Source organism: Bombina bombina, chromosome 8, assembly GCF_027579735.1.
Source record: "Bombina bombina isolate aBomBom1 chromosome 8, aBomBom1.pri, whole genome shotgun sequence".
NCBI classification, from domain to species: Eukaryota; Metazoa; Chordata; class Amphibia; order Anura; family Bombinatoridae; genus Bombina; species Bombina bombina.
This window is the reverse complement of record NC_069506.1, coordinates 38,376,857-38,390,228: the sequence shown is the minus strand read 5'-3', so window position 1 is coordinate 38,390,228 and position 13,372 is coordinate 38,376,857. Positions and strand designations below refer to the sequence as shown.

Here is a 13,372-nt window from a genome sequence, read left to right as displayed (position 1 = left end):
CTGAAGTTTACCTCTCCTCAGATGGCCGAGAAACAGCAATATGATCTTAACTACTCCGGCTAAAATCATAGAAAAACTCAGGTAGATTCTTCTTCAAATTCTACCAGAGAAGGAATAACACACTCCGGTGCTATTATAAAATAACAAACTTTTGATTGAAGATATAAAAACTAAATATATCACCATAGTCCTCTCACACATCCTATCTAGTCGTTGGGTGCAAGAGAATGACTGGAGGTGACGTAGAGGGGAGGAGCTATATAGCAACTCTGCTGGGTGAATCCTCTTGCACTTCCTGTAGGGGAGCAGTTAATATCCCACAAGTAATGATGACCCGTGGACTGATCACACTTAACAGAAGAAATAATAATTTCAAAGGACTACAGTTCTGTAACGTAATCTGTATATATGTTTATGTCCGACATGCCATGATCCAGCGCACTGATGTTTTAGGGTGACAGCTATAACCAGCTTGGCACCTCACACCCACAAGGCCTGCTGGCAATGAAAGGCTTTTTTTTATACAAAAATTCAATAGCTCAGACGTAAAACAGGAGGAGGAAGTTCTCAGAAGGCTCTGGAGGTGTCACTGTTGTTCATAGATTCATGGCAATTAGTAATAACGTTTATATGCACGGGAACTTCAGAATTCTCTACGAACCAAGTACAGTAAACTCTCAATTAGCCCATGGGGATCGGTAGATTTCGGATAAATGTATTTCTGGTTGCTTGAGAGTCACTATTAAAAATAGGTCTAACTAGTTCTGTTTATGCTTTTACTGTATACTGTACTGTATTTGTGTACTTTGAAGCAGTGCCTGCTTTTTCTCTTCAATTGCTATCCCTTGAACACCTTTGTTTTTTTCTATTGGGGCAATTCTTTTTAATTATTGGTGATTCGTGGATCACATGGGCAGGAGCCGGTTAGAGGCACACACTAGACAGGACATATGTATTGTATGAGGCAGACTTCAACAGGATGCTCAATCAATAACAAATTCCCAGAATGGCTCAATCTCCTGCTGAAAACAATGTGTTTATTCAGGAAATACACTTGTATTTTATCCTGAATAAACGCATTGTTTTAAGCAAGAATTGAGCCGTTCTGGGAATTTGTTATTGATTGAGCATCTTTGTGGATCCTCCCATTGGGCTCTCCCTTGCCAGTAGTAGTGTGACCCCTGGTCCAGAAGAGGGATACTGTACCGCCTTAAGGTAGCCCACCCTGATTGCCAAGCTGATGCAATCGTTAGTGCTGCAGTCTATTTCTGTCCCTATAACCGTTTGTCTAATGAGTGTGAACAAGGGTTAGTGTAGCAGATAAGTGTCTATTGCTTTATTTAGCGCAGCTCCTGCTGTTTAAAGAGATCCGGACTGTTTCTTTAGCACATTTATGCTCTAACATGTTTAAAAAAGAATTTTCTGGTTGCTTGAGAGTGCCGGTTGCTTGAGTTCCGGATAATCGAGATTCTACTGTACTAAACTGAAACTGTTTAAAGGACATTATAGAATTCAAATTTTTTTTAGAATGTGGTATAAAATAACAGAAAATAGAATCTGTAATAATTACCACATTGTGGTAGTCAAATGGTAAACCATTTTAGATTATTAGAGGCAAAACATTCGGCTAGATTACGAGTCTTGCGTTAGCCTTAAAAAGCAGCGTTGAGAGGTCCCAACGCTGCTTTTTAATGCCCGCTGGTATTACGAGTCTGGCAGGTACAGGTGTACCGCTCACATTTCTTCCGCGACTCGAGCTTACCAAAAATCCCGTTACGTAAATTGCGTATCCTATCTTTTTAATGGGATTTGCCTAACACCGGTATTACGAGTCTTGAAAGAAGTGAGCGGTAGGCCCTCTCCTGTCAAGACTCCTACCGCATTTAAAAGTCAGTAGTTAAGAGTTTTATGGGCTAACGCCGTAACATAAAACTCTTAACTAAAGTGCTAAAAAGTACACTAACATCCATAAACTACCTTTTAACACCTAAACTGAGGCCACCCCACATCGCAAACACTTAAATAAAGTTTTTAACCCTTAATCTGCCGATCGGACATCGCCACAACTTTAATAAATATATTAACCCCTAAACCGCCACACTCCTGCCTCGCAAACACTAGTTAAATTTTATTTACCCCTAATCTGCCGTCCCTAACATCGCCGACACCTACCTACATTTATTAACCCCTAATCTGCCGCCCCCAACGTCGCCACTACTATATTAAATTTATTAACCCCTAAACCTAAGTCTAAACCTAAGTCTAACCCCCCCTAACTTAAATATAATTTAAATAAAACTAAATAAAATGACTACAATTAAATAAATTATTCCTATTTAAAACTAAATATTACCTATAAAATAAACCCTAAGATAGCTACAATAAAACTAATAATTACATTTTTATCTATCTTAGGGTTTATATTTATTTTACAGGCAACTTTGTATTTATTTTAACTAGGTACAATAGTTATTAAATAGTTATTAACTATTTATTAACTTCCAAGTTAAAATAAATACAAATATACCTGTAAAATAAATCCTAGCCTAAATTACAATTACACCGAACACTACACTATCATTAAATTAATTACCTAAAGTAACTACAATTAAATACAATTAAATTAAATAAACTAAAGTACAAAAAAAACAAACACTAAATTACAGAAAATAAAAAAGATAATTACAAGAATTTTAAACTAATTACACCTAATCTAATCCCCCTAACATAATAAAAAAAGCCCCCCAAAATAATAAAATTCCCTACCCTATACTAAATTACAAATAGCCCTTAAAAGGGCCTTTTGCGGGGCTTTGCCCCAAAGTAATCAGCTCTTTTACCTGTAAAAAAAAATACAATACCCCCCAACATTAAAACCCACCACCCACACACCCAACCCTACTCTAAAACCCACCCAATCCCCCCTTAATAAAACCTAACACTACCCCCTTGAAGATCACCCTACCTTGAGCCGTCTTCACCCAGCCGGGCACAAGTGGTCCTCCAGAGGGGCAGAAGTCTTCATCCGATCCGGCCAGAAGAGGACCTCCAGACGGGCAAAAAGTCTTCATCCAGGCGGCATCTTCTATCTTCATCTATCCGGAGCTGAGCGGGTCCATCTTGAAGCCAGCCGACGCGGAGCATCCTCTTCTTCCGACGACTCCCAACGAATGAAGGTTCCTTTAAATGACGTCATCCAAGATGGCGTCCCTTGAATTCCGATTGGCTGATAGGATTCTATCAGCCAATCGGAATTAAGGTAGAAAAAATCCTATTGGCTGATCCAATCAGCCAATAGGATAGAGCTCACATTCTATTGGCTATTCCAATCAGCCAATAGAATGCGAGCTCAATTCTATTGGCTGATTGCATCCGTCAATAGGATTTTTTCTACCTTAATTCCGATTGGCTGATAGAATCCTATCAGCCAATCAGAATTCAAGGGACGCCATCTTGGATGACGTCATTTAAAGGAACCTTCATTCGTCGGGAGTCGTCAGAAGAAGAGGATGCTCCGCGTCGGCTGGCTTCCAGATAGATCCGCTCCAGATGGATGAAGATAGAAGATGCCGCCTGGATGAAGACTTCTGCCCGTCTGGAGGTCCTCTTCTGCCTGGATTGGATGAAGACTTCTGCCCCTCTGGAGGACCACTTGTGCCCGGCTGGGTGAAGACGGCTCAAGGTAGGGTGATCTTCAAGGGGTTAGTGTTAGGTTTTATTAAGGGGGGATTGGGTGGGTTTTAGAGTAGGGTTGGGTGTGTGGGTGGTGGGTTTTAATGTTGGGGGGGTATTGTATTTTTTTTACAGGTAAAAGAGCTGATTAATTTGGGGCAATGCCCCGCAAAAGGCCCTTTTAAGGGCTATTTGTAATTTAGTATAGGGTAGGGAATTTTATTATTTTGGGGGACTTTTTTATTTTATTAGGGGGATTAGATTAGATGTAATTAGTTTAAAATTCATGTAATTATTTTTTTATTTTCTGTAATTTAGTGTTTATTTTTATTGTACTTTAGTTTATTTAATTTAATTGTATTTAATTGTAGTTAGTTTAGGTAATTAATTTAATGATAGTGTAGTGTTAGGTGTAATTGTAATTTAGGTTAGGATTTATTTTACAGGTATATTTGTCTTTATTTTAACTAGGAAGTTATTAAATAGTTAATAACTATTTAATAACTATTCTACCTAGTTAAAATAAATACAAAGTTGCCTATAAAATAAATATAAACCCTAAGATAGATACAAATGTAACTATTAGTTATATTGTAGCTATCTTATGGTTTATTTTATAGGTATTTAGTTTTAAATAGGAATAATTTATTTAATTGCAGTTATTTTATTTAGATTTATTTAAATTATATTTAAGTTAGGGGGGTGTTAGACTTAGGTTTAGGGGTTAATAAATTTAATATAGTAGCGGCGACGACGGGGGCGGCAGATTAGGGGTTAATAACTATAATGTAGTTGTCGGTGATGTTGGGGGCAGCAGATTAGGGGTTCATAGGGATAATGTAGGTGGCGGCACTGTCCGGAGCGGCAGATTAGGGGTTAATAATATAATGTAGTTGGCGACTATGTCGGGGGCGTCAGATTAGGGGTTAATAAGTGTAAGATTAGGGGTGTTTAGACTGGGGTTGATGTTAGGGTGTTAGGTGCAGACATAACTTTTGTTTCCCCATAGGAATCAATGGGGCTGCGTTAGGAGCTGAACGCTGCTTTTTTGCAGGTGTTAGGTTTTTTTTCAGTCGATTCTGCCCCATTGATTCCTATGGGAAAATCGTGCACGAGCACGTATAGCCAGCTTACTGCTACCGTAAGCAACGCTGGTATTGAGGTGAGATGTGGAGCTAAATTTTGCTCTACGCTCACCTTTTTGTGGCTAACGCCGGGTTTAAAAAAGCCTGTAATACCAGCGTTGTCTTAAGGGAGCGGTGAAAAAAAAATGCTTGTTAGCAACGCACCCCTGTTACCGCAAAACTCGTAATCTCTGTGTATTATTTTAATGGTAAATAAACAGTTTCTCGTTTACAAGGTTTCTTAACTCTGGGTGGCCTCTCATTCCTCTGTTTTAAATATTGAAAGATTTAATGAATGGCAGATTAACTATTATCCATCTGTTATTATTAGTATTGATAGCTAATTATTATTGAGGAAACAATGTGTAGTTAACTGCCTTGTGTGTAGCGTTTATGCACTCCAACCTACAACACATCTGCAACTTAAAGGGACAGTCTACCCCAGAATTTTTATTGTTTACAAAGATAGATAATCCTTTTATTATTTATTCCCCAGTTTTGCATAACCAACACAGTTATGTATCTAATGTATCTAAGCCTCTGCAGACTGCCTCCTTATTTCAGTTCTTTTAACAGACTTGCATTTTAGCCAATCAGTGTCAACTCATAAATAACTACACAAGTGAGCACAATGTTATCTATTGGGCACATATGAACTAGCACTGTCTAGCTGTAAAAAATGTCAAAATGCTTTGAGATAAGAGGTAGCCTTAAGGGCTTAGAAATTAGCATATACGTCTATTTAGGTTTATCTTTCAACAAAGAATACCAAGAAAACAAAGCAAATTTGACAATAAATGTAAATTAGAAAGTTGTTAAAAAATTGCATGCCCTATCTGAATCATGAAATTTTAATTTTGACTAGTACAAACAGAAAGAGAAGCCGTCTGCCATTTCCCTTGTTCAGAGGACAATTGCTTGGTATTTAGGGGCTGGAATGACCTTGTTAGGCGGGATCAGACTAATATACTTTGGGAAAGTTTTCCTCTGTGAAAAGCACAATTGGGCAAAAAGAAGCTACTCCCAGGTGGTAACCGGGCCATAGAACAAGCCACTGAGCTGCTGTTCGTTCTCTTTCTGTTTGAATTAGACTAGACTGTCCCTTTAAAGCTTTGTTATCTGTCACTGAAGTTACAGCAATCCTTACCTTAATGCTTTGGCATATTTGGCAAAATGAAGGTTTATGTCGTTGCTTATATCTGTTAAGAGAGATACATTTTACACTTTACATGATTTACACTTGATAACACTAAATAAATGATATCTAAACATGTAGATACCTTTCATCAATGTTTCAATGTCTGCATCTTTAGAGCTGTCAGACAAACACGGAGGTGGCCCTGCTGGTGAGGAACACTGAGGATTTTCTGCATTTTTAATCTACAAAGAAAATGAAGTGAAGTCCTAAATAAGATCAATCCTAAACAGTGTAGCATTTAAGTGCATAAAATTTACTAGGGCCTGATGATCAACAGCTCGCCAGCATAAAGAGAGATCCAGCCAAAACTTTGGGGGCTTTTTTTAGCATCATATTGTATTATAGGTGTCTCCTTCACATCTCAAGCTAAAATGTGTCTTTCTAAAATGATTTAAAGTGAAGGTAAATTTGAGCGTACTCACTCAAGTCATAGAATATCATTTAAAAAATGAGTGAGACTTTCATTCATGATCACTAATTTATCCTTATCTTCTTAGATATTTACATTTTAATGCCAGAACGATAAGCGGCGTTCCTCTGCCCACTATAGCCCTCAGTTGATTGACAGATGACTCATCTGCAATCCACTAATTGTTGTTTTCCCCGGGGCTGTGACGTTTGTGCAAAGGGGCTGAACGGAGCGGGGGGACACAACGATTAGTGGATTGCAGAGTCATCTGTAAATCAACTGAGGGCTATGGCGGGTGGAGGAACGCCGCTTATCGTTCTGGCATTAAGATGTAAATATCTAAGAAGATAAGGATAAATTAGTGATCATGAATGAAAGTCTCACTCATTTTTTAAATGATATCCTTTGACTTGAGTGAGTGCGCTCAAATTTACCTTCACTTTAAGGGACCTTTTAGTACTGATGAGGCTTCTTAGATAATCTCACCAGAGAGCAGATCTTTCGATCATCAGGCCCATAGAGTCTACGCTTGTAAAAATGTATAGGATAAACAATGCATTAATACTAAAAAACATAATTTATGCTTACCTGATAAATTTATTTCTCTTGTAGTGTATCCAGTCCACGGATCATCCATTACTTGTGGGATATTCTCCTTCCCAACAGGAAGTTGCAAGAGGATCACCCACAGCAGAGCTGCTATATAGCTCCTCCCCTAACTGTCATATCCAGTCATTCGACCGAAAACAAACAGAGAAAGGAGAAACCATAGGGTGCAGTGGTGACTGTAGTTTAATTAAAATTTAGACCTGCCTTAAAAGGACAGGGCGGGCCGTGGACTGGATACACTACAAGAGAAATAAATTTATCAGGTAAGCATAAATTATGTTTTCTCTTGTTAAGTGTATCCAGTCCATGGATCATCCATTACTTGTGGGATACCAATACCAAAGCTAAAGTACACGGATGATGGGAGGGACAAGGCAGGATTAAGCGGAAGGAACCACTGCCTGAAGAACCTTTCTCCCAAACACAGCCTCCGAAGAAGCAAAAGTATCAAATTTGTAAAATTTTGAAAAAGTGTGAAGCGAAGACCAAGTCGCAGCCTTGCAAATCTGTTCAACAGAGGCCTCATTTTTGAAGGCCCAGGTGGAAGCCACAGCTCTAGTAGAATGAGCTGTAATCCTTTCAGGGGGCTGCTGTCCAGCAGTCTCATAGGCTAGGCGTATTACGCTCCAAAGCCAAAAGGAAAGAGAGGTTGCCGAAGCTTTTTGACCTCTCCTCTGTCCAGAGTAAACGACAAACAGGTAAGATGTTTGACGAAAATCTTTAGTAGCTTGTAAGTAAAACTTCAAGGCACGGACTACGTCCAGATTATGTAAAAGACTTTCCTTCTTTGAAGAAGGATTAGGGCACAACGATGGAACAACAATCTCTTTATTGATATTCTTGTTAGAAACCACCTTAGGTAAAAACCCAGGTTTGGTACGCAGAACTACCTTATCTGCTTGAAAAATCAGATAAGGAGAATCACATTGTAAGGCAGATAGCTCAGAGACTCTCCGAGCCGAGGAAATAGCCATCAAAAACAGAGCTTTCCAAGATAAAAGTTTAATATCAATGGAATGAAGGGGTTCAAACGGAACTCCTTGAAGAACCTTAAGAACCAAGTTTAAGCTCCACGGGGGAGAAACAGGTTTAAACACAGGCTTAATTCTAACCAAAGCCTGGCAAAATGCCTGGACGTCTGGAACCTCTGCCAGACGCTTGTGCAAAAGAATAGACAGAGCAGAAATCCGTCCCTTTAAGGAACTAGCTGATAATCCTTTGTCCAAGCCCTCTTGGAGAAAAGACAATATTCTAGGAATCCTAACCTTACTCCATGAGTAATTCTTGGATTCACACCAATAAAGATATTTACTCCATATCTTGTGGTAGATTTTCCTGGTAACAGGCTTTCGTGCCTGTATTAAAGTATCAATGACTGACTCGGAGAAGCCACGCTTTGATAGAATCAAGCATTCAATCTCCATGCAGTCAGTCTCAGAGAAATTAGATTTGGATGATTGAAAGGACCTTGTATCAGAAGGTCCTGTCTTAGAGGCAGAGTCCATGGTGGAAAGGATGACATGTCCATTAGGTCTGCATACCAAGTCCTGCGTGGCCACGCAGGTGCTATCAGAATCACTGATGCTCTCTCCTGTTTGATTTTGACAATCAGTCGAGGGAGCAGAGGAAATGGTGGAAACACATAAGCCAGGTTGAAGAACCAAGGCGCTGCTAGAGCATCTATCAGCGTCGCTTCTGGGTCCCTGGACCTGGATCCGTAACAAGGAAGCTTGGCGTTCTGGCGAGACGCCATGAGATCCAACTCTGGTTTGCCCCAACGATGAATCAACTGAGCAAACACCTCCGGATGGAGTTCCCACTCCCCCGGATGGAAAGTCTGACGACTTAGAAAATCCGCCTCCCAGTTCTCCACGCCTGGGATATGGATTGCTGACAGGTGGCAAGAGTGGTACTCTGCCCAGCGAATTATTTTTGAGACTTCTAACATCGCTAGGGAACTCCTGGTTCCCCCTTGATGGTTGATGTAAGCCACAGTCGTGATGTTGTCCGACTGAAATCTGATGAACCTCAGTGTTGCTAACTGAGGCCAAGCCAGAAGAGCATTGAATATCGCTCTTAACTCCAGAATATTTATTGGAAGGAGTTTCTCCTCCTGAGTCCACGATCCCTGAGCCTTCAGGGAATTCCAGACTACACCCCAACCTAGAAGGCTGGCACCTGTTGTTACAATTGTCCAATCTGGCCTGCGAAAGGTCATACCCTTGGACAGGTGTACCCGAGACAACCACCAGAGAAGAGAATCTCTGGTCTCTTGATCCAGATTTAGCAGAGGGGACAAATCTGTGTAATCCCCATTCCACTGACTCAGCATGCATAATTGCAGCAGTCTGAGATGAAGGCGCGCAAATGGCACTATGTCCATTGCCGCTACCATTAAGCCGATTACCTCCATACACTGAGCTACCGAAGGGCGCGGAATGGAGTGAAGAACACGGCAAGCATTTAGAAGTTTTGATAACCTGGACTCCGTCAGGTAAATTTTCATTTCTACAGAAACTATAAGAGTCCCTAAGAAGGAGACTCTTGTGAGTGGGGATAGAGAACTCTTTTCCTCGTTCACTTTCCACCCGTGCGACCTCAGAAATGCCAGAACTATCTCTGTATGAGACTTGGCAACTTGAAAGCTTGACGCCTGTATCAGGATGTCGTCTAGATACGGAGCCACCGCTATGCCTCGCGGTCTTAGAACCGCCAGAAGTGAGCCCAGAACCTTTGTAAAGATTCTCGGGGCTGTAGCCAACCCGAAGGGAAGAGCTACAAATTGGTAATGCCTGTCTAGAAAGGCAAACCTTAGAAACCGATAATGATCCTTGTGAATCGGTATGTGAAGGTAGGCATCCTTTAAGTCCACTGTGGTCATGTACTGACCTTCTTGGATCATGGGTAGGATGGTCCGAATAGTTTCCATTTTGAAAGATGGAACTCTGAGGAATTTGTTTAAGATCTTTAGATCCAAAATTGGTCTGAAGGTTCCCTCTTTTTTGGGAACCACAAACAGATTCGACTAAAAACCCTGTCCTTGTTCCGTCCGCGGAACTGGATGGATCACTCCCATAACTAGGAGGTCTTGCACACAGTGTAGGAATGCCTCTTTCTTTATCTGATTTGCAGATAGCCTTGAAAGATGAAATCTCCCTTGTGGAGGGGAAGCTTTGAAGTCCAGAAGATATCCCTGAGATATGATCTCCAACGCCCAGGGATCCTGAACATCTCTTGCCCACGCCTGGGCGAAGAGAGAAAGTCTGCCCCCTACTAGATCCGTCACCGGATAGGGGGCCGTTCCTTCATGCTGTCTTAGAGGCAGCAGCAGGCTTTCTGGCCTGCTTGCCTTTGTTCCAGGACTGGTTAGGTTTCCAGGCCTGCTTAGATTGAGCAAAAGTTCCCTCTTGTTTTGAAGCGGAGGAAGTTGATGCTGCACCTGCCTTGAAATTTCGAAAGGCGCGAAAATTAGACTGTTTGGCCTTTGCTTTGGCCCTGTCCTGAGGAAGGGTGTGACCCTTACCTCCAGTAATGTCAGCAATAATTTCCTTCAAACCAGGCCCGAATAAGGTCTGCCCCTTGAAAGGAATGTTGAGTAATTTAGACTTCGAAGTCACGTCAGCTGACCAGGATTTAAGTCATAGCGCCCTACGCGCCTGGATGGCGAATCCGGAATTCTTAGCCGTTAGTTTAGTCAAATGAACAATGGCATCAGAAACAAATGAGTTAGCTAGCTTAAGTGTTCTAAGCTTGTCAATAATTTCAGTCAATGGAGCTGTATGGATGGCCTTTTCCAGGGCCTCAAACCAGAATGCCGCCGCGGCCGTGACAGGCGCAATGCATGCAAGGGGCTGTAAAATAAAACCTTGTTGAATAAACATTTTCTTAAGGTAACCCTCCAATTTTTTATCCATTGGACCTGAAAAAGCACAACTGTCCTCAACCGGGATAGTGGTACGCTTTGCTAAAGTAGAAACTGCTCCCTCCACCTTAGGGACCGTCTGCCATAAGTCCCGTGTAGTGGCGTCTATTGAAAACATTTTTCTAAATATAGGAGGTGGGGAAAAAGGCACACCTGGTCTATCCCACTCCTTGCTAATAATTTCTGTAAGCCTTTCAGGTATAGGAAAAACATCAGTACACACCGGTACCGCATAGTATTTATCCAGCCTACACAATTTCTCTGGTACTGCAACTGTGTTACAGTCATTCAGAGCAGCTAATACCTCCCCAAGCAACACACGGAGGTTCTCAAGCTTAAATTTAAAATTAGAAATCTCTGAATCAGGTTTCCCCGAATCAGAGATGTCACCCACAGACTGAAGCTCTCCGTCCTCATGATCTGCATATTGTGACGCAGTATCAGACATGGCCCTTACAGCATCTGCGTGCTCTGTATTTCTCCTAACCCCAGAGCAATCGCGCTTGCCTCTTAATTCAGGCAACCTGGATAATACCTCTGACAGGGTATTATTCATGATTGCAGCCATGTCCTGCAAGGTAATCGCTATGGGCGTCCCTGATGTAATTGGCGCCATATTAGCGTGCATCCCCTGAGCGGGAGGCGAAGGGTCTGACACGTGGGGAGAGTTAGTCGGCATAACTTCCCCCTCGTCAGAATCTTCTGGTGATATTTCTTTTATAGTTAAAGACTGATCTTTACTGTTTAAGGTGAAATCAATACATTTAGTACACATTCTCCTATGGGGCTCCACCATGGCTTTCAAACATAATGAACAAGTAGTTTCCTCTATGTCAGACATGTTTAAACAGACTAGCAATGAGACTAGCAAGCTTGGAAAACACTTTAAACAAGTTTACAAGCAATATAAAAAACGTTACTGCACCTTTAAGAAACACAAATTTTGTCAAAATTTGAAATAACAGTGAAAAAAGGCAGTTACACTAACGAAATTTTTACAGTGTATGTAACAAGTTAGCAGAGCATTGCACCCACTTGCAAATGGATGATTAACCCCTTAATAACCAAAACTGAATAATAAAAGACAAAAACTTTTTTTTTGTTTGTTTGTTTTTTTTGTTTGTTTTTTTCAAACAGTCACAACAACTGCCACAGCTCTACTGTGGCTTTTTACCTCCCTCAAAAACGACTTTGAAGCCTTTTGAGCCCTCCAGAGAAGTCCTGGAACATGCAGGAAGAAGCTGGATGTCTCTGTCAGTATTTTTATCTGCACACAAAAGCACTAAAATAGGCCCTTCCCACTCATATTGCAACAGTGAAAAGCCTAAGGAAACTGTTTCTAGGCAGAATTCAAGCCAGCCATGTGGAAAAAAACTAGGCCCCAATAAGTTTTATCACCAAATACATATAAAAACGATTAAACATGCCAGCAAACGTTTTATATTACATTTTTATAAGAGTATGTATCTCTATTAATAAGCCTGATACCAGTCGCTATCACTGCATTTAAGGCTTTACTTACATTACTTCGGTATCAGGAGCATTTTCTAGCAAATTCCATCCCTAGAAAAATATTAACTGCACATACCTTATTGCAGGAAAACCAGCACGCCATTCCCTCTCTGAAGTTACCTCACTCCTCAGAATATGTGAGAACAGCCATGGATCTTAGTTACTTCTGCTAAGATCATAGAAAACGCAGGCAGATTCTTCTTCTAAATACTGCCTGAGATAAACAGTACACTCCGGCACCATTTAAAAATAACAAACTTTTGATTGAAGAATAAACTAAGTATAAAACACCACACTCCTCTTACGACCTCCATCTTGGTTGAGGCTTGCAAGAGAATGACTGGATATGACAGTTAGGGGAGGAGCTATATAGCAGCTCTGCTGTGGGTGATCCTCTTGCAACTTCCTGTTGGGAAGGAGAATATCCCACAAGTAATGGATGATCCGTGGACTGGATACACTTAACAAGAGAAAAAACCTACTCTTTATAAACGTTACCTCTATTTCCTTTTTACGTTTTAGTGCTTTATTTTCATCAGACATCGACGACTTGCTCGCCATTTTCACCCTTAAGAAAATGAAAAATAAAAAAGGAAAGAGAGGCATTGCTTTAATTCAGTTTTTTACCTTTATTTAATTCTGGTAAACACAAATTGAATAGATTTTAATGTTAATTGTAATAGTAATAGACGAGTGAAAACAATCTTTTTTTATTTTGATATAAAAAATATTGGGCAAGAAGGTACAACCTAATGTCTGACTGGTTTACTGTTATATTCCCCACATTTTCGTACGGTATGAAAAAAATGAACAGATGCCACAAAATAGTACCTGAAATTCATCAATACTGACCATGCAAGCACGTCTAAAGGATCTACTGGTTAAGATCTTAAAGGGACATGAAACCACAACATTTTCTTTTACAA

At 40.6% G+C, this 13,372-nt stretch overlaps 1 protein-coding gene across 1 annotated transcript in view; it reads right to left on the bottom strand.

The window, feature by feature from the left end:
• Nucleotides 1–13,007, bottom strand: part of LOC128638790 (testis-expressed protein 12-like) — a 32,178-nt gene extending 19,171 nt beyond the window's left edge. The window contains exons 1-3 of the mRNA XM_053690925.1: nucleotides 12,945–13,007; nucleotides 6,077–6,176; nucleotides 5,944–5,995 (exon numbers count right to left, since the gene is read on the bottom strand). Coding sequence (XP_053546900.1) covers nucleotides 5,944–5,995; nucleotides 6,077–6,176; nucleotides 12,945–13,007 — 215 coding nt within the window. The remainder of the gene's footprint in view (nucleotides 1–5,943; nucleotides 5,996–6,076; nucleotides 6,177–12,944) is intronic.
• Between the last annotated feature and the right edge of the window lie 365 nt (nucleotides 13,008–13,372).